Source organism: Myotis nattereri (genome assembly GCF_964212035.1).
Source record: "Myotis nattereri genome assembly, chromosome: 2".
NCBI classification, from domain to species: Eukaryota; Metazoa; Chordata; class Mammalia; order Chiroptera; family Vespertilionidae; genus Myotis; species Myotis nattereri.
Genome location: NC_138076.1, coordinates 37,501,865 through 37,529,669, shown reverse-complemented (window position 1 = coordinate 37,529,669; position 27,805 = coordinate 37,501,865). Strand labels below are relative to the sequence as shown.

Here is a 27,805-nt window from a genome sequence, read left to right as displayed (position 1 = left end):
GAACTGTATTAAAGGGTCCGGGCATTAGGAAGGTTGAGAACCACTTAGGATTTCACTCCGACAGGACGCCAGCGAGAAGGAAGCAAAGCGCTGACTGGACCAACCAGGTGCCAACGGAGCCCTCACTTCCGGCGCGCGGGGCGCGTCAATTTAGTGTAAGCGTGGTGGAGCGCAACTTCCGGTTCTGCGCGCGCAGCCCATCCTATGGCGTCCGAGAAGCCCCATTTCGCAGGGGTTTCCGCACCAACTGGGGAGATCGGTGGCGTCCGAGGGGCGCCTTCAGGCTGATTGTCTCGCCTGCGCAGCCCCCTCCCCCGAGTCGTGCGTTGAGAGTGCAAACATAGGAGACAGAACGCTGGGGACCCTGCCTTCGGCCGTCCTTCTCTCTTCAGGGCGGCGGAGTCAGTCGCTGCGAACCGCGGATTATTTCCCATCTTTCCTGAGTCGCAGCAGGGCCGCTCATCCTGTGCTCTGGGCGGCGAGGCCGCCGGCCGTAGAAGACTTAGAATAAAAGGTCTCCCGCGACCCCACCGCCGCGCTGCGCCCCGAGCCGTGCCGGCCTCATGGGAGTCCAGGGCCTCTGGAAGCTGCTGGAGTGCTCGGGCCGGCAGGTCAGCCCGGAGACGCTGGAAGGGAAGATCCTGGCCGTGGGTATCCTTCACGAGGCGCCGGGGCGGGTGCAGATGGGCGTCGGGGTGGTGCCCCCTCCGGGACGTCTCCCCCCGGCCCCCCAGCTTGGGGATTGCACCCCCTCTGACTGGACTTCGGGGTCATCACAGAGGCGCAATGCTTTCCGCTTCCAGTGCTCTCGTTGTCTCCCCAGGAAGGCGGGGGGCCGGTATCCGCACCGAGGGTGGGGGCGAGGAGCACAGGGGCGATTTGAATGGGGAGCTCAGCTCCGTGTCTGGCGCTGCTAATACCCGGTGTTCCCCCGGCGGGGGAGTCGCCATGGAGAACGCGAGGTGGGCTTCCTGCCCCTAGTTTTGCCTGCTGTTTTGAGCCCTCAGTTTATGTTAGACTTAGAGGAAGGATAGTGTGATCAAGTGTTTGACGTTTTATTTTTATTTTATTTTTTTAGAATAAGAAATTTATATGGTACCACACTGCTCGAAAAAATAAAAAAGATATACGGTGAATTATGTTGCTCCCAAGACTTTTTCAGGACTGTTAAAAAGTCTTGGCTGTTTTTATTGTGTGTGTGTGTGTGTGTGTGTGTGTGTCTGTCTTTCTTTGGAATGAAATATGTTTTTCTTCATTACCAAAACATGTGAACTGCTCTTTCTGAAATTGCCATTTTTTTTTTTTACTTGCTAAGCATTTTTTTTTTTTTTAAAGAGTCTTTTATGTTCTCTAGAAGCTCGTGGTAACTTACACCAGTTCCCTAAATGGGAACCTGTCATTACTAGTAATGTAATTATTATTATACTACTTTTTTGCAGTGTGAATCTCGGAATACATCTGTAATGGATTTGCGCTTACAAGTTGTTACGCAGAGCACCTTGAGGGAAAGGGAAAGTTGTGGTGGTGGGTGTGTGTGTGTGTGTGTGTGTGTGTGTGTGTGTGTAAGCATAGGTCTTACTGCTGCCCTCTAATGGTTTCTCAAATCACTGCTTCCTAAAGATTTTCTTATAGACCTACATGAGAATGAAAGCAGTTTTGTCGCAGGAGCCCTTAATACTGCAGTAAAGATTTAGGCCATTTTACATTACAGCCCATATGAAGATTTCATTATTTGTAAATTCATCGCGATGACACACGAAGTTCAACATTCCAATTTTTTAGGAAGTTGTCCAATGTAAGGAAAGGCAAAGCATTTAATTTAGATTGTCTATTCTCAGAAGTTTTAGCTCTTTTCGGACATGAAATGGTTTTCATGGGGTTTTGGAGCTTTTTGTTTTTGAAAGAATGAATCATTTAAAAGGAATGTCACAAGTTGTTCTCCAAAAGAGTTGTGCAAATTTACTACAATTCCATAGAGATTATTAGATATTTTAAAGTAGCATTTTGTTTTGAAATTGGACTTCTTAAAAGGATACATATGTCTATGTAAGGTTTTAGAATTCAGTGTGTGAACAGTAGACATAAAGTTAATTGGTTTTAGGTGGATTTCTTCAGGGCTAGCCATTTTTCAGTTTTGAATGAATTGTGATGAGTCCTTAGTTTCATCTTTTGGATGGTATCAGTGATTAGGAATTTGTAATTGGGAGATTGAGGAAAAAGATTCCAAAATGTTTTCATTAACAGTTCTTTTAGATATTAGCATTTGGTTAAACCAAGCACTTAAAGGAGTCCGAGATCGCCATGGGAACGCAATAGCAAATGCTCATCTTCTCACTTTGTTTCATCGACTCTGCAAACTCTTATTTTTTCGAATTCGTCCTATTTTTGTATTTGATGGGGATGCTCCGCTACTGAAGAAACAGACTTTGGTAAGAATCATCGATTTTATTTTTCTTTCCACATTCTTAGAAAGAAAAGTTCAGATAAAATTTTAACTTTTGCTTTAGAATTTTGGAAACCAAGACTTATTTTGACATATGTACAATTTAATTTAAATTTTCTTGAACAAATAAACACTTTTTCTTTGAAAAAAAGAGTGCATATATGGGACTATATCATGGTTGCAATGATAAAATTTAACTTTTAATAAAAAGACTGAAATTGTTAAAATTGAGACCTTATCCTTTAGAGTGTTTTCTTTTTTAAAAAAATTTTTTAAAAAATATATTTCTTTATTGATTTCAGAGAGGAAGGAAGAGGGAGAGATAGAAACATCAATGATGAGAGAGAATCATTGATCGGCTCCTCCTGCACGCCCCCTACTGGGGATTGAGCCCGCAACCCAGGCATGTGCCCTTGGCCGGAATGGAACCTGGGACCATCCAGTCGGCAGGCTGACGCTCTATCCACTGAGCCAAACAGGCTAGGGCTAGAGTGTTTTCTTAAGTGTTCTGCATTTGTTCCAGTTATGTTGCTACTGCTCAAAGCATTATAGAAAAATCTATAGGGGAAGTGGCTCCCTGAGTCTGAGATTGAGGGTCATCCATGATGGTGAGCCTTCTATTAAAGGTGAATTGAATTTTAGGAGTGAGCGATGTTATGTGTTGCCAAGTTTGACTAAATGGATATAAAAGAATGAGAATAAGTTTCTTTATTCTGAAATTAGTTTAAAAAGTGTTTGAACAATGTTGTGAACTTTGAAGTAATTGGATATATGACCTTTATATGTTGAAAATGTCAGCTCATGACCTTGTAATCGAACCAGACAGATACTAAATGAGGGCATAGGGTAAAAGCAAGGATCTGTAAATGCTTGGGGACATTTGTTGCCTCAGTAAAGGACCTAGCCTTGAATGTTGCAGTTGTTAATTATACTCTATATCAGGTAGTCTTTGGAAGGATTAGAATGAAAGAGAACTCTAGAACTTATTTACCTACTGGTTGTAAGTTTGTATGAACCCATACACAGCGAATTTCTAATTCCCCCTCCTGATAGAGTAGTTAGCTCTACCTTAGCAATCATATTGCAATATGTGAATGTATCAAACCAGCACATTGTACACCTTCAACTATGTTATATGTCATATCTCGATTTCAAAAAAGGAAAAGGATGTTTTGGTATTTCTGCCTTATATTCAACCATAAGTATGGAGACTTTCATTTTTACCTACTTGGACATTCCTTACAAGGTATTCTAATACATTTAGGATTTCTTATGATATAATCATGAGTATTAAAGGACAGAGTTACATATAAGTAATGTATTTTTTATAAAAACCAATGTCAGAAATTGGTTTTGGCATTGCAGTGGCATTTCAAAGAAGAAGTTAATACAATCCCTTTTTGGGAAGCATTTACTTAATTATATGTCATTAAGTTTTAGGCTTCTTGAGGACTGTTAAAAGAAACTGAAAGTGAATGAAAATGTATAATATCCAGTCTATTAAGTAGTAGCTAAATGGAGACTAGGCTTTCTTTACATGTGAGGAACCTGAAGATAGCCACTGAGATGGCAATTACAGGACATACTAAAATCACTAGTGTCTGAAACAGCGGTTCTCAACCTGTGGGTCGCGACCCTTTTGGGGGTCGAACGACCCTTTCACAGGGGTCACCTAAGACCATCGGAAAAAACATATATAATTACATATTGTTTTTGTGATTAATCACTATGCTTTAATGATGTTCCATTTGTAACAATGAAATTGGGGGTCACCACAACATGAGGAACTGTATTAAAGGGTCGCGGCATTAGGAAGGTTGAGAACCACGGGTCTAAAAGCTCAGAAAACCAAATTCTATGGGGGAAAAAAATCACAGAAATGTTGTTAACATACTAATACTCTGAGGTAAAATCTTGTGTGCATTCTTTTCACAGGCTAAGAGAAGGCAGAAAAAAGACTTGGCCACCAGTGACTCCAAAAAAACTACAGAGAAGCTTTTGAAAACATTTTTGAAAAGACAAGCTATCAAAACTGCCTTAAGAAGCAAAAGGCAAGAGGGAAATCACATTAATTTCAAAGATTAATTTAAGCCTTTAAAATTTTTGCATTGGATTTCTGTGTCTTCCTTTTCCTAATTTTAACTCACAGCAGGAGAGAGAGTAAAATGAGAGGAATAAGTGGGATGTCCCTTTGACCTAATAATTTGAAGTTTTGGAAATTCTCTGTTCGTGTGAATTAGCTTTGATGAGAGAGAAAAGCTGTAGTGTTGCCCTGTGTGCACGTTTTACCTTTATAAGGTTCTTTTTCGTGCCTACGCTTCATGCTGTGACCCAGGCTCTGAGGCACGGCAGTAAGTTTCCTCTTTCTCTGGGCTGCACTTATTTTTCACAGCAGTGGCCGGGGCAGCCGTTGCCCCTGTGTTTCCCCTTTCGCGGCTCCTCAGCATGGTTTTTGTGATCAGTGGGCGAGTACATTGATTCAAAGTGATATTTCCTGTCATCTCTGTTTAAGCCTGTGTGTACTTTGCAGAGATGAAGCACTACCCAGTCTTACTCAAGTTAAAAGAGAAGATGACATCTATGCTTTGCCACCTTTACAAGAGGAAGAAAAAAATAGGTAAATGTTTATTTTAAAATATTTATTATCACTGTATTCAGACAGACTTAACCCTTTATGTTTAATCTACATGTTAAGGCATGAGGAAATTAATGCATCTAAAATATGCATTCTTGACATGGTTTAGAATATTTTTCAAAACTAAATTTTTTATTGGTAACTAGTCTTTGTGTTTGGGTGGTTTATGATGGTTTCTTTTTCTTTCTGTAGAGCCTGTACTAGGACTATTGTTTTATAATCCACGAAACATGGATTTTAGTTTTTCTTACATTTTGATTATACTTGCTGTCTCTCCCGGTTTCTCAGCCTCATGTCTTCTCTCTCACATCACCATGCAAAAGACCACATACAACAACGTTCTTGCTAAGTCCAGTAGATGCTTTGCAGGTCTCAGTGTAACATGGTGCCTGCTGAGAACCTCTCTGACCACTCTTTCTCAGGCTTCATTGTGGATTCTTTCTGGCTGGCTATGAATTGTCAGCGGCTTCTGTGGTTGAAGTGCAGGTAGAGGACCAGTTTGACTATGTCCTCCACCCGTCCTCATTTCTTTCTATAGGGGCGCCTAAGAGGCCAGGTAACTTCTGAATCGGCCCAGTTCTCTTCATCTTCATCACTGCCACTGTAATCTTGTCTCTAGGTTTCTATACTGGCTTCCAAATCTCTTTCTGTCTCTAGTCTTACTCCTTTGTAGCAACCCCTCCCTGCGAAGCCCAGTCTCTGCTTTGTAGTGTAGAATAGAACCTATTAAATCCCAAATCTGATATTGTCATTTCCTTGCTTAAAACACTTCCTAGCTTCTAATTTTGTTTTTTAAGGATAAAACTTCAACCCTTTAACCACATGCTTTTCTAAACAGTATAATTGCAGAAAGCTTTCATGGCATCCCAGATTGGGGTGAGGTGACTTTTATCATACTCTGGCCAACCTGCTCTTCCCTTGTGATGGAAGTTCTTAGGTCATATTGTGATTGTCCTCACCAGACTGTGAAACAGTGACGGGACATATCTTGCCATCTTATTCACCATTGTAGCCCCTACAGGTAGCAGTACCTTGAGCTCAAGAAATATTAATCACACATTAAATATTTCATTCAATCATTACATCGCACATATTGTAAATGTATGTTTGACTTTCAGTTCAGAAGAGGAAGATGAAAAAGAATGGCAAGAAAGAATGAATCAAAAACAAGCATTACAGGTATTTAAATAATTTTCGAATTCAGAATTTATGCTGTTATTTGAAATGAATGGCTTTAAAATGAATAATTTTAATGAGGTAGTATGAATTTTGAAAAGTATCTTAAAAATAATGAAGATAAATGCCTTTTTATTGTGTATGTATGTGTATACATGTGTATAAATGTATATATAAAATACATGCATACACATATATATGGAATTATGCATAACTAGATATCCAAAATAAGCTGTTTTTCTTTTACAACCTATCAACCAATAGATAAAATAGAAATAGTTATATATGCTCATGTAAAATACAGCCACATACCACCCACAAATAACTTCTAGTAATACTTCGGCATATACTAATCCATTCCCTATCCCTCGTATGGTTGAGTGTGTGTGTATTGATTATACGTATGCATATATATGTAAATGTATGTCTTTGTATTGTATGCTCCAGTTATCTATTGCTGTGTAACTTAGTGGCATGAAAACAGTCATTTATTATCATCTTTCACTGTTCAGCGGGTTGATGAACTCAGTGGGGCAGTTCCCTCTCAGTGCAGTCAGATCTTAGCTGGGGCTGGAGTCTCCTCAAAGGCCTCCTCCCTTGCACACTTAAATTCATAAGGTTCATCCCTGCCTTAGGGCCTTTGCACTTGTTATTCTCTCTGGCTGGAATGCTCTGTCCTTAAGCAGGCTTTTTGTTATTTTTCAGACCCCTGTTCAAGGTCATTTTTTGGTGGGCTCTTCTCTATTTTTCTCTTTTACTTTTTTTTAATCTTCACCCGAGGATATGTTTTTATTGATTTTAGAGAGAGAGGAAGGGAGAGTAAAACATTGATTGGTTGTCTCTGTTACGTGCCCTGAATGGGAATCAAACCCGCAACCTGAATGTGTGTGCTGATTGGGAATTGAACCCTACTACCTTTGGTATATGGTACAACACTCCAACTAACTGAGCCAGGGCACTCTCTTTCTATTCTTCTAATCAACTCCCTTAGTAGAATAGCCTGCTTTATTTTCTCATTGTATCTTGTTTATGTATTTGTTTATTATATATCTTCCTTCACTCCTAAGAGTATGGACCTTATCTGGCATGATCTCCATAGTACTCTAGCTCCTGGAACAGTGCTTGTCACATTAGAGGTGCCTGGTAAGTAATTTTTCTTTTGAATGAATGAATGAGTGAATTAATATATTCCCTATTGTGCCATTCACTTTTATGCCTATTGCAGATTATGTACAACTGTGTTTAGCCTATTGTAGATTATGTAGAACTCTGTTTATGATATAAGCACAAGATAAGTCTGTCATGGTGAATAGCATTAAGTGTATGAAATGTTAATTTTATGGTGTTATGTTTTATTCCTTACAGGAAGAGTTCTTTCAGAATCCTCATGCAGTAGATATTGAGTCTGAAGACTTCAGCAGCCTGCCCCCTGAAATAAAGCATGAAATCTTGACTGATATGAAAGAATTTACCAAGAGAAGAAGAACATTATTTGAAGCAATGCCAGAGGTAATATATATATAATAGCACATTAATGCATAGAATTGAGAACTGCAGAAACATTTTTCATTAGAAAAAAAAAAATTGATAAGCACTGTTTATACAATGTTTCCAGTAAACAGCATTTGTGAAGCATCATATACAGGGTGTCCCCCCAAAATGTATACACTTTAACAGCTGATAGCTCAATTGATGTTTCTTTCTTTTCAGATTTAACCCAATGGAATTAATAATTATTCAAAGTGTGTATACATTTTATTTTAATTCTCAACTTTTTTATTTCATAGGTATTATATATATGTAATCCACATACATATTAGATGGACATTTTGTTTTTTATGTATAAATACTCCACCCAGGTCAAGATATAGGGCATTTTCAGAACTTCAGCGAACATGGGATAAATACTTAAACAAATGCTCATAAGCAGAAGCCTACCTCTCTAGCCTCCACTGCCTTTTTTTTTTTTCTTTTTTTTTTTTTTCATTGTCTCCCCATTCACAATACAGACCAGGCAAAGAGCCTGAGCTGAGGTGTATATGGGGTAAGTTTACTCTGCCTCCTATTTCTGTACAGTCAGTGTAAGAACACAGCCTGTCCACTGCCTTTTCTATAAACAATACACCTGAGCATAGAATTCTTCTATTTCTCTCTCTCTCTATCTCCCTCTCCCTCTCTCCCTCCCCCCCCCGCCCCCCCCCTCCCCCCTCACACACACAGAGATACACACATGCAAGACAGAGCGCGCGAGCAGGGCTTGGACCGTACCACCAAGAACTGCTGCTTTGTGAGAAAGTCCCACCAGTGAGCAGCTGGATACAGAAACCAGGAAAAGGTTTCCAGTGACCCAGGACCTTGAAATCTCACCTACGTGAGTCATTCATTGAAAATAACTGCCATGTTAACTCAATGGCTGCAGTTACAAACTCCAGTATCTTTATTTAGACACTAAATCTAAGTGATCCAGGTTCCTGCGCGCACAGTCGCACAGTCCCTTACGGAATAGGTTAAAATGGCATGGGATTTCTCTATCCATGAAGTGCTAAGTCTTACACACAATCTCTTATACACAATTTCCAAGGGCCTGGCTCTTTCAGAAGGACCAGCCTTTCTTGGGAGCGCAGAATATGCTACAATGTAGTTGTGAGAAAAAATGACTATGAGAGATCCTACTGGGAAAACACACATACACTAACAAGCTGCTTGCATATTCATGTTTTCTCAGGAAGTAATGAAGTCCAACTCACTTCCTAAATACAAGTCCAAAAGTTATTCTGCACGTTTAGTTTGCACAGTAAGGACCTTTCCAGTGGGTATTTAAATAGAAGACAATAATGTCTTGAACAGGCCAACTTCATTTTTTTTTTTGTATACCTGATTCAACACATCAACTTCCATCATGGTAATGCTTTGTATAAATTTTCTGTGAAACAAAACAGCTGCTCTTGATGGAATAAAGTCACTACCAAAAAATTTTTAGAGAAAGATGTTTTTTGAGAGGAGAGGTTGATGATAAGATCCTATTCTTTAACTTGCTCATTTTTTTTAACTTTCAAACCCTGTATTTATAAGTTTGAATTTGCAGATACTTACTCAAAGAAAGGTTTCTTGATTTTCCACCCAAGATCAGATCTTGTCTCCTGTTTGTATTTTCATAGTATCCTGTAATTTCCTTTCATATTTTTTAGCACCCAGATATGCCTATCTTGCTCACTTCTGTATTTTCAACACCTAGCTTAGTATCTTTCACATAGTCAATGCCCATTATATGCTTAGTGGTTCATTTCTTAGGTTAGATCATAAAAGTTATTTTAACCCATAATATTCATTGTAGAATACGAATAGTAATATAGAACCTAATCACATTGGAAAGTTTGTTCTAACTGGAAATTCCACATACTTCTTCCTCTGTTACAAGGCTGGAAATGCAGTTGTATCTCCATGTTCCCTCTTCTTCTTTCAGAACATTGGTAATAGGGAATTTAGTGGTAAATTCGTTAAATTAAAGCATTTGATAGTGGCTCCACAGCCACAGAAACCCCCAGCAGGGTGGTGTATGGAGTTGGGTTTTATTGAGCATATCTCCTGATAATGCTACAACGTTAATTCTTACTATCTTTAGTTGTTGAGTTTTCTTTTCTTTTCTACTGCTACCACCTATTATTTCTAACATTGTTCTCCTTTAATTCACTGTAGGTCAGAATGTAAATTTTTGTAGCACTATTATTCCTAATGAATGGATTTGGTATTCTTTTTTCTGCAAACTTTTGACCATTTTTTAAATTGATAATAAAATATGAAAAAGGCAGGAGAGACTTCTTTTCCCTCACTCCTTTCTTTTTTTCCATGAAGAATGTGAACACAGGAAATAGCTAAGGTATACAGAAGTGGTATGCAAAGCACAGAAGTAAATTTATTTTTATTTCAGGGGAAAAATCCAGGCTCAGTCTACCAATCAAGCATTTTGTTTCTTGAGTGTGAAAGGATCTTTGAGGAAATAGAATTTGGGTTATGTAAACAACAATGGGAAAGGGAGAAAGAGACAGTCACTAATGACTTGCTCCACTTGCTTTTCTTTGCCACCACACAGCCTCTGGGATCTGTAGACTAGGGTCGTACAGTGCAACAGCTCATTGGATGTGTAATTCTCACAGCTAAGGGAAGTTGTAAGTGATCCAGGTTGGGTCGTTGTGTCATCTCTACAGTGGGCAAATACAATTCGTGCACCAGGCCTCTAGTATAGTATAAGGGTTAACCAAAAGATCTGCTTTTGATCCCAGATCTATCACTTACTAGCTATGTGCTTCTAGGAAGGGTACTTAACCTATTTAAGTCTTAGTTTTTTCACTTTTAGATAGATTGGACATAATGATATTTGTCTCATCGGTGGTTGAGAATAAAATGGGATAATATATATAAAAGTACTTAGAAGAATGCCTTACACAGGAAATGCTTTGCAAATGTTTGCTATTAATAACTGTGGTTGCTATGATTTATTGTTTCTCTTTTGTGGGCCAGAGACTATGCTGGGCACTTGACTTGCCTATTTATTGACATTCTAGAAAGTTGTCTCATCTGTTAAGCCATAATAAAAATGTCACAGTGCCTGGCATGCATCACATGCTCAAGCCATGTATTTTTAATGAGTGATTAAATCATAAACAGTAACCACGGTTTCTTTTGTTTTGCTCAATTCCTTTTGTTTTAAAGATTATGTTATTGTTTTGTTCTAAGTATTCAAATTTTACTTTTATAATATGAAAATACCACCAATGAAAAAAATTAATTGCTCTTTGTTAACCTTTTGGGAAAAGATGGATATGTGGTAATATCTGTATTTAATATAAATTCATTTTGCTTGTTTGCTTTAGGAGTCCAATGACTTTTCACAATACCAGCTCAGAGGCTTACTTAAAAAAAACTATCTCAACCAACACATAGAAAATGTCCAAAAGGAAATGAATCAGCAACATTCAGGACAAATCCAAAGGCAATATGAAGATGAAGGGGGCTTTTTGAAAGAGGTGGAGTCAAGAAGAGTGGTCTCTGAAGACACTTCACATTACATCTTGATAAAAGGTATTGGGCACCATCATTTACTTGATAGTTAAAAACCGAAAATGTGTTGTGTCTCTGAACTCTGTAAACTACCACCCCTGGATAATATTAATGAAACCTACTTATATAATAATAATTGTATAAGTTATTAATGGATTACCTATTTTAATAGGTTGTACCAACCCACTTTAATATTAACTAATGAGTTAACTTTTTAATTGCTGATTAAGTGAAAATGTATAACTCCGTATATGAGAATCAGTATACTCTTGTTCATGTTACAGAAGTATTATACTGTAAATCTACATAGTTTTACTTTTTCTTAAGGTATACAAGCTAAGAAAGTTGCAGATATGGATTCAGAGTCTTTTCCATCTTCCAGCAAAATGCACAACACGTCTTTTGACATAAAGTCATCTCCATGTGAAAAACTGAAGCCAGAGAAAGAGTCTGATGCCACCCCTCCTTCTCCAAGAACTGTACTGGCCATGCAAGCTGCCATGTTGGGAAGCAGCTCCGAAGAGGAGCTGGAGAGTGAGAACCAAAGGCAGCACAATAAGAGGAATGCATTTACTGCTGGAGATGAGGGCTCCGTATCACCACGGACTCTCTTGGCTATTCAGAAAGCTCTGGGTGATGATGACGACGTGAAAGTGCATGCTGGGAATGGTGTGCAGACTGGAGGGTCAGAAGCCAAAAAACTGGTTATGAGCAGTTCTGATGAGGAAACTGATGAAGGACTTCAAACAAGAGATAGAAAAGGAATGCTGTTGACAACAGTGCCTCATTCAACCAGTGTGAACTTTGTAGAGGAGCGAGTAACCTGCACTAATAATGAAAAAGAGGTAGCCGACTCACCTCTTTTGTCAAGTACTGTCTTTTGTGAAGGCAGTGAATCTAACATTCCAAAAGAACAAATGTCATTTAGTCACAGGGTTAACAAAGCCTTTCAGACAAGTGATGAGCCTACGGTTAATGATAGGAAAGATTCAGTTTCTTTAGAAGACACAGTGGCTATACACGTGAATGCACCTGGGCTCCCGAGTGGAGGAGAACTGACATCGGCACCTCCTGTAGATCTAAGGTCTGTATCAGAGAATGAAACATACACCAAAGTGCTTGAGATACAACAAGATCTTTGTCCATCTGAGGTTAAATTTGATTCTTCTGTTCTTTCAAGTAATGATGAATGTGAAAAAAATCCTGCTTCTAAAGTTACTCCTGTCAGTTTACAAGAAACAAGTAACGCACTAAGTGTCCCATCAGAGGCAATAAGTAACTTAGAAAATGCTAAAGAGCATGAGAATTTCCTGAAAACCATCCAAGAATGTGAGACAATGGAATCTTCAGGCCAGGATTTAATTTCAGCTCCAAAGTCTATGGAACCAATGGAAATCAACTCTGAGGAAAGTGAATCTGATGGTAGGTGCTTATTCTATTCTCCTTTAGAGATAAGAATGGTGGTACTTCACATTTGTGGGAACTGAGCGATCCTTTATTGTGGTCCAGTTGCCACTCTGTTCAGTTGATGACCTAGAGACCCCATTATTTATAGATTCCCTATTTGCAGAATTTATTTGTAACCCCAGAATCAATGCTCCCCACACTGTTTGTGGTCATTGTTGGACATGCATAGAGCAACTAAAAATGTGAGTTGCCACACTATTCCCAGCTGAGCTTGAGCAAGTTGACACTCTGCCTTTTTGTTTCAGCTCTCCTACACAGACCAGAGGGTGGAGATGGGAGGGCAATGCAGTGTAGATCAAGAAGCTTTGGCTGTAGGGCCAGTTGGACAGGTTTGACTCTCACCTCTGGCACCAGTTAGTAGGGTGGCCTCAGGCAAATCTTTTAACACCCTGAACTTAGTTTTCTTGTTTGTAAAATAAAGAAAACAGAATTTACCAAGATGGGTTGCTTTTAGGATTTAGAATTATAAATATATTTCCTCGAGGTACAAAGTTTCAGTATTCATGTATTTAGTGTTCTCAGTGACTTTGTTTACAGAACATAAATGCTGCAAATAAGAAGAAATGACTGTGCAGCTCCCTCAACCCCCCCCCCCCCCTCCCCTATACACACACCTGGTAATTTATTTTCCTAGTGTCTGCCAGGTTACTCTATTTGAAAGTTGGTATTTCCCCTTTGTAATGAGGAAGTATTTTATGGAAAGGAGTATTGGGGGCTACATAAATATGCTGTTACTAAACAAACCTTCACCCACTCTTTTTAGCATCCATTGATAATTTTTACCTGAATAAATCATGCTATCGTGGTTGCCAAATGGGGGTTTTAAACTCTGTTTCTTATATATTGTTGGCATCCTACGGTAAGGAAGATCTTTCCCTTCTCCCATTTATTATTTTTGGTATCAGTCTAAACTCATGGACTCCTATTTTATCTAGAAGTTATGGTACTACCATACTTTACTTTGTTGTTTGAATTGTCTCAGCTTTGGCCAGTAGTAGTTTGTCCCTTCAAGTTGGCTGCTGTGACTTTTGACAATTACCCATTATATTTTGAGCATTTCTTTATTTCCTGGCCAAGATATTCCAGGTTTATCTTGTACTTTCCCTGCCCTTCCCTGAAACCAGCCATTTTGCCAGAGAGCCCTGGTTCCTTGTAACGGCAGGTGTTTAGAAACCAAGATCTGTTATTGGAGTGTCATTGCTTTCGGCCCCCTTAGCAGCAGAGCCAGGACATATATTTGTACATACACACGTGCACGCACACATCTAATTTATCCCTATCTATATATTAAAATCCATAAAGTCACACTGATATCGGCACTTCCAGTCCAACATCCCAGATTTCATTCTAGTGTTAACCTTCTTTGAAATTTCCCTAACAGTGAGGACTCTTGCTCCCATTATCTTCAACATGGGTACTTATTTGCTTATTGTCTTTATAACCATTTCCTGATCCCAGTGCCTCCTCCTAGGCTTAGGCTGTCTCCTCACCCCAGGCCTCGGGCCCTGAGAGCCCTGCCCCCTCCATCCTGATTGTGCCCTCATACCCCAGCCCACTGTACATGAGGGATGGAAGGGAATCACCATGCTTTTTAAAGAAAAGACCAGAGGAGGAAAAGAAAGTAGAAAAGAAAGAGCTGTTTCTCTTGAGTACTTACCCAGGATTTTTTCCCCACTATGTCATAGCTTTATTCTTTGCTATTGAGTCGGGTTGTTTTCCAGAGCAGGATTCAAGGGTGATTTCTCTTCCTGGGTTCTTGTCCGGATGGATTCGAAGAATGAAGCCATGGACAAAAGGTTGTAGATGAAAAAGGTGGAAATTTACTGGAAGCAAGTATAGACTGCCACATAAGAAGGGGGTGCCAAGGGGGTAACCCACCAAGCTCGTTTTTGCTAAGGTTTATAAAGGTGCAGGTCTTTGTCTCTTCATACTCCCTTCTAAATGGTCACTCTTGCAGAATATCCACTTCAAAGCCCAAACCCACATATGTCTCCCTCCTTCTCTCCCTCTTCAGTGGTAGAATTCTCTATCTCTTGTGAAATCTGTTTTCCTCTTTCTCCCATATGTCCATTTCTCTATCCTCTGAAAGTTTCCTCTTTCTCCCCATACCCTGTGGCTTTTCCCTATCTTCTGTGAATGGATGTCTTCCTCTCTCCCCGTATCCTGTGGCACCTCTTTTTTTCTCTTCTCTGTGAATGTATGCCTTCTGGCAGCTCCAGGCTCCCACCTATGCCTTCCTCCCCCATGGATTTCTTTATTCCTAAAACTCCCTAATCTGCCTGTTTTATCCCTAAAACTCCTTTCACTGTGTTCATAGTGAAATTGCATAAAACTTTAACAACCTCTGTGATTGTTTATATATCCAGTAATTCTTCTTTTTGAATTTTAAAACAATAATAGTTAATTTAAAGAACATATTTGTATAAAGTTAATATGCAAATATTTGAAAGCCTGGTTCCTAATTAAAGATAGTGCCAGTTTGTTTCATTGAAAAGGCTTATTTTGAAGTTATAGGCATCTCTCATTAAATTTATTTAATAGTAATATGCTGCTGTCACCTGTTTTCTATTACATTTAGGTCTTTTCTTTTTAGGGTAAACAGTTTTTCAGAATACTTTGGAAAGCCATTGATGATTTCAGGATAATGTTAATGTTTCAGTTGTAGATAAAGTGACCTTATTATTTTGATACAGGAAGTTTCATTGAAGTACAGAGTGTAATTAGTGATGACGAACCTCAAACTGAGTTAGCAGAAGCTTCCAAACCTTCCTCTGGACAAGGTGAAGAGGAACTGATAGGAACTAAGAAAGAAGAAGTCACTGGTGACTCTGAGAGCCGCCTAAGAGACAACTCTGAAAGTGAGCCCTTGGGTATTGAGCCACATGAAGAAACTGAAAATGATGCAGATGATTCACTCAATGAGTGGCAAGATATTAATTTGGTAATAATGTTATGTCACGCTTTAACTTATTGTTAAGGAAGTCATGTTAAGTAGCTTTTGAGTTTTAAGGAGTTACTAGATGAATATTTATTAGCTATTTGCATGCAGCTTTTTGTTCCTCTTATATGTAGGTTACTGTCTGGGAAAGTCTCCACTTTCGCTGTGATTTAGTGACTTGTTCAGAAATCCAAGTCATCTTCATAAGGGGAGAACTTATTTGTAATTTCAGATTAAGTGCAGGTTTTTGTAACAAATGAATTGAATTGGATTATTAATATGATTATCTACAAATGAAATTATTTTGTAGGAGGAGCTGGAAACTCTGGAGAACAACCTTTTAACACAACAGAATTCTTTGAAAGCTCAAAAACAGCAGCAAGAACGGATCGCTGCTACTGTTACAGGACAGATGTTTTTGGAAAGCCAGGTAGGTTTACCAACTTGGCCCTCTTTTTTAAAAAAAATATTTTTCTTGCTTTTAGAGAGGGAGGGAGAGAGAGATAGAGAGATAGAAACATCAATGATGAGAGAGAATCATTGATTGGTTCCTGCATGCCCCACACTGAGGATCGAGCCTGCAAACTGGGTATGTGCCCTGACTGGGAATCGAACCATGACCTCCTGTTCATAGGTTGATGCTCAACCACTGAGCCACGCCGGCTGCGCTCCAACTTGGGCCTCTTTTAATAATATCTATTGATATTTGTACTCATTCAGATTCCCTGAGGTAATGCATTAAATAAAATGTGTAAGCACTCCTTCCATTTCTGGGCAAGAAAGGTACTGCATTTCAGTAGTGTCATTGTTTATCTGTGCCTCTTTAGGAACTTCTTCGCCTGTTTGGAATTCCATACATTGAGGCTCCCATGGAAGCAGAGGCTCAGTGTGCCATTCTGGACCTGACTGATCAAACTTCCGGAACAATCACTGATGATAGTGATATTTGGCTGTTTGGAGCACGGCATGTGTATAAAAACTTCTTTAATAAAAATAAGTTTGTAGAATATTACCAATATGTGGACTTTCACAATCAGTTAGGTAAGACTTCAGAGTATGATTACTTTTCTGAAATTTACCTTTAGAATTTGTATTGTACTTTTTTCTTTCTAAGGAACTAATTTGATGCATTAATAGAAATGATAGGTCTGTACAGTTTTCATATAAGTGATCTTTTGCTGATTAGAGGAATAGGATTTTTAAATTAGGTTTAAGAAATTAAAATCCTAGTATGATTCAGTGTTTTTGCAATGTAATCATCTGACCTGTTTAAACTTTGGTTACCTTAGATCTTGAGAGTGAACCAAAGGTGGTAGTGAGAGAAGGCAGGTGGGAGTCTCTCCTGCTGGATTCATGAACCTCATGGCCCTGTACTGGTGTTTCTGGAAGTCTTTCTCCCATTTATCCAACAAGTATATATTTTATATTTAGTGATTTGTATGTGCCAGTTGTTTTTGGCAATGAGGAAACAGCAAGAATAAAACCGTCTTGCCCTAACCGGTTTGGCTCAGTGGATAGAGCGTCAGCCTGAGGATTGAAGGGTCCCAGGTTCGATTCCGGTCAAGGGCATGTACCTTGGTTGCGGGCACATCCCCAGTAGGGGGTGTGCAGGACGCAGCTGATCAATGTTTCTAACTCTGTATCCCTCTCCCTTCCTCTCTGTAAAAAAATCAATAAAATATGTTTTTTAAAAAACCCGTCTAATAGAAACATGCTAAAAAGCAAAACATAATTGCACAGTTAGTGGTATGTGCCGTATAGAAAAATAAAGAAGTGAAAGAGAGGAGAGAGTCACAGGAAGTGCATGTACTCTTTTATGTACAGCTGTCGTTGGGAAAGGCTTTACTAATAAGTAACTTTTGGGCTGGGGCCTAAAGGAAAGCAAAAAACTAGAATTTTAGATATTTTGGAGATAAGCATGTCAGACAAGGGGACTAGCATGTGCAAAGGCCCTCAGGCACAAGGCTCAAGTTTGGTTGGTGTGTTCTGTAGAATCAAGAGGTTGTTATGTATTGAATTATGTTCCCTCAAAATTCATATGTTGTAGGCTTAACCCCCAGCACCTTAGAATGTGGCTGTATTTGGAGATAGTGTTTAAAGAGGTAATTATTAAATTAGGTCATTAGTGTGGGCCTACTCCAATCTGACTTGTGTCCTTATATGTAAAGGAGGTTGGAATATAGAGGAAAGAGGGAAGACCATGTGAAGACATATGGAGAAGACAGCCATCTATCTGTAAGTTAAGGAGGGAGGCCTTCCGGAGAAACTAATCCTGCCAACACCTTGATTTAAGACTTCTAACCTCCAAAACTGAGGAAATAAATTCCTGTTGTTAAGCCACTCTGTCTGGTCACTTGTTACAGCCTGAGCAAACTAAGAAAGAGAGGCCTGTGTGAGTGAATGAGGGGGAGAATGGCAAGAGTTAATATCAGAGAGGAAGGAGAAGATCAAAAACCAAGTACGGTCTGTCATGCTATAGAAAGGATTTGTGAGTGGATTGGTTATGAAATTTGAGAGAAGGAGAATAGTCAAGGATGGCTTCCCATCCTGAGCAGTTGGTAGAATGGATTCGCCATGAATGAGATGAAAACTGGGGAAAGAACAGTTGGAGCAAGAGAGAGAGGAAGATCCAGGTTTGGATCTGTCATATCTGAGATGCCCATTACATACCCAAATGGAGATGTTAAGGTGATAGTTAAATATGTGTCTGGGTGACAGGAGAAATCCAGGCTGGATAGCTAAATTTGTGAGTCAGAGTATAGGTGGTGTTTAATAGATGGTATTAAAAGCTGAGGATGGATGAAACTTTAAAATTCTTAATAGATGGCCATTAAAAAATAATCAATTTTCTAATAGTAAATAAGAAATATCTTTGGCTGTTGTTCATATAATGAAATGTCTATAAATATTATGTGTAATGTTTATAAAATAAAATTAAAAATATAAAAATATATAATAATTTTTACTCTTACAGGATTGGACCGGAACAAATTAATAAATTTGGCCTATTTGCTTGGAAGTGATTACACAGAAGGAATAGCAACTGTAGGTTGTGTTACAGCTATGGAAATTCTCAATGAATTCCCTGGACATGGCTTGGAACCTCTCCTAAAGTTTTCGTAAGTTCTTCCTTAATTTCTTTAATCCAGATGTTCATATAAATACCCAGATTAACAAACAGAACTATTATTTACACCATGAATGGTTATAAATCATTGTTCGTGAAGAAAATAGGAGTTACTGGTTGGAATTACTAACGTGTGTTTTCCCTATTCTAGAATTCCAATGAAATTAGAGACCCTGTTTTTTAGTGTTGCCCAGGCTTATCCTAATTCAGGGATACAAAGCCAGTCCTGTGGGGTTTCCTAGGTGTACAGAAATTGCTGCTTTATTCATTCAAATATTTATTTAGACACTGTGCTAGGCTGGGATAGAAAAGATGACTAAGTGATGGACCATTACAGACCATACCCTCAAGCAGTTGCCATGTTCTTGGGGATGACAGAGAAACAAACCATACTTGTACTGCTGTTTGTTGAGTGTTCTGAAAGAGGTTGGCCAGAGAGGAGAATGGAAATATAATGCCAGGAACTTTATGTTAGGCACTGCTGTCCTTTTTCTCACTGCATGTATACTGTGATGTATTTAGTGGTGAGGTGCATTCCACATAGAACCTAGAGTTGGCCTATACTTGAGGCACACTCAATTTTGGAGATTCTGAGATGGTAGTAGTTATGAGTATGTCTGTGAAAGTAGTTCTTTCATAAGGTTATCCCTTGATGACATCTTTAAAAAATTGAACTATAATTCACATACTGTAAATTTCATTTTTTTAAAGTGTACAATTCAGTGACTTTTAGGATATTCATGAGATTGTGATGGCATATTCTAACCATCATTTTGTCATGAAATACTATTTGGCAGCAGATGATTTAATGAATTTTTTTTCTTAGAGTTCTCTCTAGTTGTCTCTCCTGTGTTTGAAAAATTCTGGGTTGTTCTGGTCTGAAGAATCAGTGATGAGAATTAAAACTTAAATACAAAATTGTTTTAATGACTGCTGTCCACCAGCTTTAAAACACACACGAATGTATTTTTCTTTATGCTTTTTATCTCTTTTCATATTTTATTATTGTTGAGGAAATATATACTGGTAGGTAGCTTGTAGGTCATGGCATTTTAACACATTTCATACCGCTCAGGAGTTTTCTCGTGTTTTGCGCACCATCTATTAAGGACCGCTCACGAGTGTTCTCGTTTTTCACGCCCATGGAAAAAGGAGCGAATCTAGATACTTACGTAAATTTTGTTTGGTCCCTCTTCATAGAGGAAAATGTTTTACACAGTACCATACGTTAAAAAAGTACTAGGAACTTTAATTGTTTTTGTAAATAAAAATGTTATAATTATTGAAAAACAACACCTAAAGTGCATTATGATGATTTAAATAACGTGCAGTTTGCCCAAAAACGTGCGGTCCCTGGCATATGTCTTAGAGATTTCTATGCAGTACGCAATGTGTTAATAACTTGAAAAGCTACAAATCACTTTTTTATACAAATAATAAATACATAATAGGAAAACTATAAAACATGTATTAAAAAGGTTGCAGTTAACATTTTGGTTTATGTCATTTCAGACTTTACACAGTATACCTATACATTTAATATATATACATTTGACACTTGAACAACACAGATTTGACAGCATGGGTCTACTTATATGTGGACTTTTTCAATAACTATACAGTATTCCAGGCTTTGTATTTGGATTCAACCAACCATAGATTGAAAATAGCATTTTCAATCTGTGTTTGGGAGTTGGTAGATGCAGAGGGCCAACTGTATGCATTGGGTCTTGGGCATCCACAGATTTTGATATCCATGGAGGATCCTGGAACCAGTCCCTCTTGTATATTGAGTGACGACTATATTTAATTTTTGGGGAGTCAATGATCAACTGTATACTCACAAGTAAACACATATATATTCACGTAAGTGTGTTATTTTTTTTTACAAGAATCATATACTTTTTATGTTACCCATAACTCATTTGGTGATAGAACAAGGTATACATCAGTGTATAGATTTCTATCTTTGTTTTCAATGAGCCCATAATAGTCTTTTGAGGTGTAATGATTTATTTATTCAAATGCCTATTGTTATTTTTTGAAGTATACACAAATACTGATTTGAGTGTTCTTATCTTTGGGTTCTTATCTGATTAGTATTTTAGATAAGTGAAAATGATATGCACCTTTTCATTTTGGTGTCCTAATTATTAGTGAGAGTGATTTATTTTCATGTTTATTGACAATTTCCATCTCTGATTTAGTGCCTAGCCTGTTTGTGCCATTTTTCTTTTCTTTCAACAGTTTTTGCTTGTTTGTTGCCAGTTGAATGGTCTCCATTTTCAGTTAGCTTTAGCAGTTTATGCTTTTGGTCTTCCAGCTCGTCATTGACAAATAAGGGCAGCCTATGCAGTGCATGGGTCAGGAGGGTTAGGACGAATGAAGACGGAAAGAGCAAGAGAAGGGTGGAAGAGCAGTAGAACTGAGAATGCTGCTTTGATTTCTTCTCTGCTTTCCCCTTCTCCCAACCAGACTCTGGCGAGTCACTCCCCCATTACAGTAGTGCTTCTCTGGGCCTGCAGGCTGAATTCAGTCCAGGGGTTCTTGATTTGGCCTGTACTGTGTGCTCTTCTTTAATTTTGATTTGGCTATCGACATTTAAGTTTGGGGAGATTTCACCGAAAATTGTAACATTTTTAGGAGGGAAAGGAGATCTGAAAATACTGGCCCCAAGTCCCAAATGAGCACCCAAACAGCTGGGGTGGAGAATAGCTGTTCCACACTGACTTGGACAAGGCACAAATATTTCAATTTTATCACCGTTGCTACCACTCCCTATTGTGTTCCCCACACCTAAGCTGATTGGCAGTTGCCATCTTGCATCTTTTGTTAAATGCTTGGCTCTCTTGCTTGAAAGAGGGGTGACCCTTTGGTTTGAGGGGTTCACCGCATGTTGTGCTGATTCTTCTAGCTAACGATTATGATGACTGTTTCAGAGACGAATTTAAACAGAGTAGGGAGATGTATAGGTATCTTATTTCTCAGTGCACTCTTGGAAACAATATTGTAAAACTGATGAATAAAGATATTTTTCCTTTTGCCATTTTTTCCCCTTTTGCATTTTGATCCTACAATAAAAATCTGTAGTTACCCTTTTTAGCGTTAGATGGCACTCCTGCATCAGTGAAGTGAAACTGGCTGAGCCAATAAATCTGAGTTGCTAATAGGAATACATATGTGAAGCAGTGGAACGTGAGATATAGGGTTTTTTTTGTTTGTTTTTTTTTTTTAGGTTCTATTGAATATAAAGACTGGTGAAGGTTATATTTATGTTTTAACTTTTATACCATTTAAAAAAACTATAAATTCTTCTGGTTATCTGTTGCTGCATATAAACCACCTTCAAACAGCAACTGTCATTAGTTTTGGTCATGAATCCTCACTGGTCAGGCTATGTCTGTGTGTGTCATCTCTGTTCCATGTTAGGGGACTAGAGCATTCACTTGAGATGACTCACCTACATGGGTGGCAGTAGTGCTGTCACCTAGGAGCTCGGGCATAACTGGGCTGTAGCCTTGGACCCTCTCTACCTGGACCTCTTTACAAGCTGGGCCTTCCTTTGAGCATGTTGGCTGCTTCCAAGGCAAATTACCTAAGAGACAGGATGTGGAAAGTAGTCGCTGAGGGCTTGGGACTACTTTAGTCACAGAGCCCACCTGGCTCAAGGGGAGGGGATGTGGATTCCACCTCTTGAAGGAAGAGGAGTCAAAGAAGATGTGGCTATCTTTAACTTGCCATAATAATTGATGTTCAAAATGGAAAAATTGAAAAATGAATAAAATATAAAGAAGAAAATGGACTGCTGTATTCTTGCTTATAGCATTGCCTAGCATGTAGTGAAATAATATTGCTTAAATATTTCTGTTTACTTTTTCTCTCGTTCTCCACTTTATACATTTTTTTTTTCAAAATTGGGTTTATATAATATATGTAAAATTATGTCCTGCATTTTTAAAATGTCACATGTTCTTGGCATTTTTTAAATTTTATGAAATACTCTTGGGTCTATTGTAGTTAATGCAAGGTAAAAAATACAGGTAGGTATATTACTTCCATTTTACCTGAGACCCAAAAAAGTTGACTTTTTTATGAGTTTGGGCTCTGGAGGGAGATTGTCAGGGTCTGATTGTATCAACCCCAGCTGTGAAATCTTGAGTAAGTGACTTCTCTTTGAGTTCACTTTCCTTGTCTTTGAGTTGAGGACAATAATAGGTCTGTGCTTATGTGATAGTTGGGCGTGTAGAACAGTTAACACAGTGCCAAACAGAGTAATCTTTAATCAGTGTTTGCCATCATTGTATATTGTGGTTAATAGCACTAAAAATAATAACACTTGTATTCTGTAGGTCATAGGATTTGTTTTGAAGTTCAGAATTGAGTTTTTGTTTTCTAACTTAAAGTTGAGCTCTTCATCTCTAGTGCATCTACTATAATGTCTTACTGTTTTATAAAGACTTGTTCCTTTGCCTTACAGAGAATGGTGGCATGAAGCTCAAAAAAATAAGAAGATAAGACCTAACCCTTATGACACCAAAGTGAAAAAAAAGTTACGGAAGTTGCAACTCACACCTGGCTTTCCTAACCCAGCTGTTGCAGATGCTTACCTCAAACCTGTGGTGGATGACTCCAAGGGATCATTTCTGTGGGGGAAACCTGATCTTGAGAAAATTAGAGAATATCCTTTTACTTAAAACATAAAGGAACATTGAGCCAAATTTGTGCTTTGGTTTAAAACTCATGGAACATGAACTTGGATGTCTAAATATTTCATTTTTCTAAGACACTCCTTTTAGATCCTTTCTCTCTTTTTTTTCCATGGTAAAATGCATATAAAATTTATATTACCCATTTTAGGTGTATAGTTCAGTGGTATTAAAACATTCACATTGTTGTACAACCATCAGAGTCATCCATCTCAACTCTTTTCATCTTTTACAACTGAAACTCTATACCCGTTAAACAGTAATTCCCCACTCCCTCAGGCCTGTCCTTAACCGTTACCATTCTACATTCTGTCTATGATTTTGACTATTTCAAGTACTGCGTATAGGTGGAACATACAGGATTTGTCTTTTGTGACTGGCTTATTTCACTAAGCACAATGTCCTCAAGATTTACCCATTTGTAGCATGTATCAGAATCTCCTTTCTTTTAATTCTATTGTATGGATATACCACATTTGGACACTTGGGTAACTTCCACATTTTAGCTATTGTGAAAATATCGTTAGTGTTAAAGAGGATTTTATTTGAAATAAGTAGTGATAGAATTCACGGATTTAACAACATACTTAAGTATGCTGAAAGAATAGAAAGAGATTTAGTTTTTTTATTTTTATTACTGATGTTCCTTTCTGCATTTTGGATAATCATTTGATTAGATGTTTTAAAGTTTGCAATAGAATTAATCTAAGTACAGTTTTTTTCTTTCAAAGAAATTCGTATATCTGCAAATTGTTTTTGTTTTTTTAAAATATATTTTTATTAATTTCAGAGAGGAAGAGAGAGGGAGAGAGAGAAATAGAAGCATCAATGATGAGAGAGAATCATTGTTCGACTGCATCCTGCATGCCCCTTACTGGGGATTGAGCCCACAATCCGGGCATGTGCCCTGACAGAATCGAACCATGACCTCCTGGTTGATGCTCAACCATTTAGCCACACTGTCTGGGCGGCAACTTGTTTTTATTCTATGTTCACCTGTTTTCATAGTCACGAGTGTTTGATGTCCTAAAATGAGAATTGGTATGTTTTATCTTGGAGGAGATTGGAAGAACATAGTGCCAAATGATTATGGAGTAATTTGGCTTGTTACTCCTTTTTCTACTTTTAATCTTATATATGTGAACATCTTTGGAGATATGGAAAGTGGAATCAAGGATGGGTTTTTGGACCTTTTTATATATTACTTATTTAAGTATCTTTAGAAATGTGTATAAACCTTAACTGCCTGCATATTTTGTCAGCGGTATTTTGGCTGGAACAGGACAAAGACAGATGAGTCTTTGTTTCCGGTATTAAAACAACTGAGTGCCCAGCAGGTAATCATTGTGGCTCTTTTCCCAAGTTCAGGATAAAGAGTATTCTTTTATTTTAGGGCTGTAACATACATTTTTTAAATGATTGAGAACAGAGGAAACAAAAGAAATGAAGACTTTGTCTTCATTTTCTAGTGTCACCATTAGGGCTGGACTTTGTGCTTTCGATTCATTCTGACTTTACTTGTATACTGAGGTGTTTATAATAAAATACTTTATACTTTTAGAGCTATTTTTATTTTTATTTATTTTTATTTTTTTTTGAGCTATTTTTATTTTTAACAGGTCTAGTAAGTGTCCAGTCCAAAGCAATTCTTTTTAAAAAAATATATTTTATTGCTTTTTTACAGAGAAGAAGGGAGAGGGATAGAGAGTTAGAAACATCGATCAGCTGCCTCCAGTACACCTCCTACTTGGGATGTGCCTGCAACCAAGGTACATGCCCTTGACTGGAATCGAACGTGGGACCTTTTGGTCCACAGGCTGACGCTCTATTCTCTGAGCCAAACCTGTTAGGGCCAGTCCAAAGCAATTCTGACCATTAATGTCTTAATGCTCTTTAATTCTATGGAGGAATCATGAAAGGTAGAAGTTCAGTCATTATTATATATCAGCAGGAAAGATTTTTGAGGAGAAAAGGGGCCTTTGTATGGTCCCCAGTTGCCCTATGTAGGTAACTGCATCTTGTTTATACATGAGTATGTTCATACCCAGACAGAAACCTTCTCCCACCCCAGAGAAAACCCACAAAACATACATACCAGTAAACCATGCAGGTAGAAATGAGCCATATCCTGTAAGATACATGTTTAAATCCTTTTTCATTAGGATCAGTTAATTTTGAAAAAAACACCATAAAACTTAGACAGCATTTCCAAAAACCAATTCCTGTTGTTTGATTACTTTCTGTACAGCTTCATTGTTCACCAGCAAACAAAAAGGCTAGTTGTTTTAGTGACTGATTACTACTCCTAATTTAAGATAACTTTTCTTGTAATGTTTTTCTCTTTTCATTATAGAAGTTAATAAAAGTTTATAGCTCCAAATTTAAAAAGTAAAGAATTAAAATTATTTGTTATATACATTTTCTAATAGAGATGTTAACATTTAGTTTTTTTACATTTCCTCTTTTTCCTACATATATTTAATATACATATATCTAACCCCCCTCCTATTACTGTACTTTTTTTATGTCTTACACATTTAAAATTTTATAATTTTAAATGACCAGATTACATTTTATCAGAGATTTAACTTTATTGGTTCAGTTCACTTAGTGGACCTTTAATTGTCAGGTTTTTAGAATGATGTGATGCACACATTAGGCATAACTTTCCCAAATGTAACTATTTTTAAAGAATGTCTTCCTAAAAGTGACATTCTGATCACGTTGACATTTTGATCGTGCTGATCAAAAGGCATGAATATTTTTATGCCTTTTAATATATAATACTGTGAATTTGCCTCCTAAAAGTTTTGTGTGATAATAATATTTTTAAAAGAAGGAGATAGCAGAATTTAGATCCCATGAAATTTTGTTCCTGCATAAGAAGAGGATCTATTTGGCTATTGTAAAATATTTAACTTCCTTTGAGTGCCTAGGAGGGGATTTCTTATTTGATATGTGGACAGAGGAATTAGTTGATAGAGGTAATGCACATACTACATTAAGTATGATCTAGAAAGTAAAATTTATTATTAGTGATTCATTTGGGAGAAAACTGGCTTTTGAGAGATAATGAATTAATATTCTCTGAAGGGTCATTTAATGCTAGTGATCAAGGTGGAACTCTCAGATATGCATTAGAAACTTTACTTATTTGTCTGATTTATTTTTATATTGTATTTTTTAGACCCAGCTCCGAATTGATTCTTTCTTTAGAGTAGCTCAACAAGAGAAACAAGATGCTAAGGCTATTAAGAGCCAGAGACTTAACAGAGCTGTGACGTGTATGCTGAGAAAAGAAAGAGAAGAAGCAGTTTCTGTTGCCATGGAGAAAGAATTTGAGTTCCCTGATAAGGTAAAAGGTAAGACCCAGAAGAGAAGCATAGCAAATAAATGGAAAGAGTCGCCAAGTCTGAAAAGAACAAGGCTTTCGGATGCTAAACGAGAGAGTAAATGTGGTGGGTTTTTGGGGGAAGACTATATTTCGCAATCATCTGATGCATCCTCAAATGAGGATGCAGAGTGTTTATCTTTAATGAACATGCAGCAGGAAAAAGCAGCTGAAGAGGCAAACATCAGCTCTTCAGATTTGCAGAACACAGTGAAACCTGATTCTGTAAGGGACGAAGGTGCCACTACAAGCAGCTCTAGTGAAGATGATGGAGAGAAAACAAAACCAGTCCTGGTAACTGCCAGATCTGTGTTTGGGAAGAAAAAGAGGAAACTGGGAAGCACAAGAAGGAGAAAGAAAAACCTAGTTTAAACGTGTATTCTCTGTAATTGGATACAACTTAACATTCATTGTGAGGGAATAATAAAAGTAAATGTATCTGCACAGTCTTTGTATTTTAAAAATATGGATGCTTTCCCTTAGATGGTTTGGCTCAATGGATAGAGCATCCGCTCGGGGATTGAAGAGTACCGGGTTCAACTTCAGTCAGGGGCATATACCTTGGTTGCAGGCTCAATCCCTGGCCCCAGGTCGGGGTGCGTGTGGGAGGCAACCAATTGATGTGACAGCATTGTTTCTCTCAGTCTCTTTCCCTTCCTTCTACTACCTCTAAAAATAAACAATAAATTAAAAATAAATTTAAAAAATTGAAAATTAACTTGGCACATATTTATTTTTCAATGTGTTACATTTTTCTAGTGTTTTTTGTTTTTGTTTTTTAACTTCGTTGAATATTTCCTTGTACTCACAGGCTTTGTTCATATTTTTGTTATCATACAATGCCTGATGCTTTCTGACAACATT

General features: G+C 37.9%; 1 protein-coding gene across 1 annotated transcript; it reads left to right on the top strand.

Moving 5' to 3' along the window:
* Window positions 1-64: 64 nt before the first annotated feature.
* On the top strand, window positions 65-27,805 carry LOC308512822 (DNA excision repair protein ERCC-5-like). The gene is made up of 16 exons (XM_081082486.1): window positions 65-651; window positions 2,254-2,429; window positions 4,379-4,494; window positions 4,974-5,060; window positions 6,197-6,257; window positions 7,620-7,763; window positions 11,126-11,333; window positions 11,640-12,396; window positions 12,493-12,734; window positions 15,473-15,720; window positions 16,028-16,147; window positions 16,545-16,758; window positions 18,692-18,836; window positions 23,322-23,524; window positions 24,805-24,887; window positions 26,738-27,805. The coding sequence occupies exons 1-16, from the start codon at window positions 564-566 to the stop codon at window positions 27,311-27,313; spliced, it is 3,468 nt and encodes a 1,155-aa protein (XP_080938612.1). The 5' UTR covers window positions 65-563; the 3' UTR covers window positions 27,314-27,805.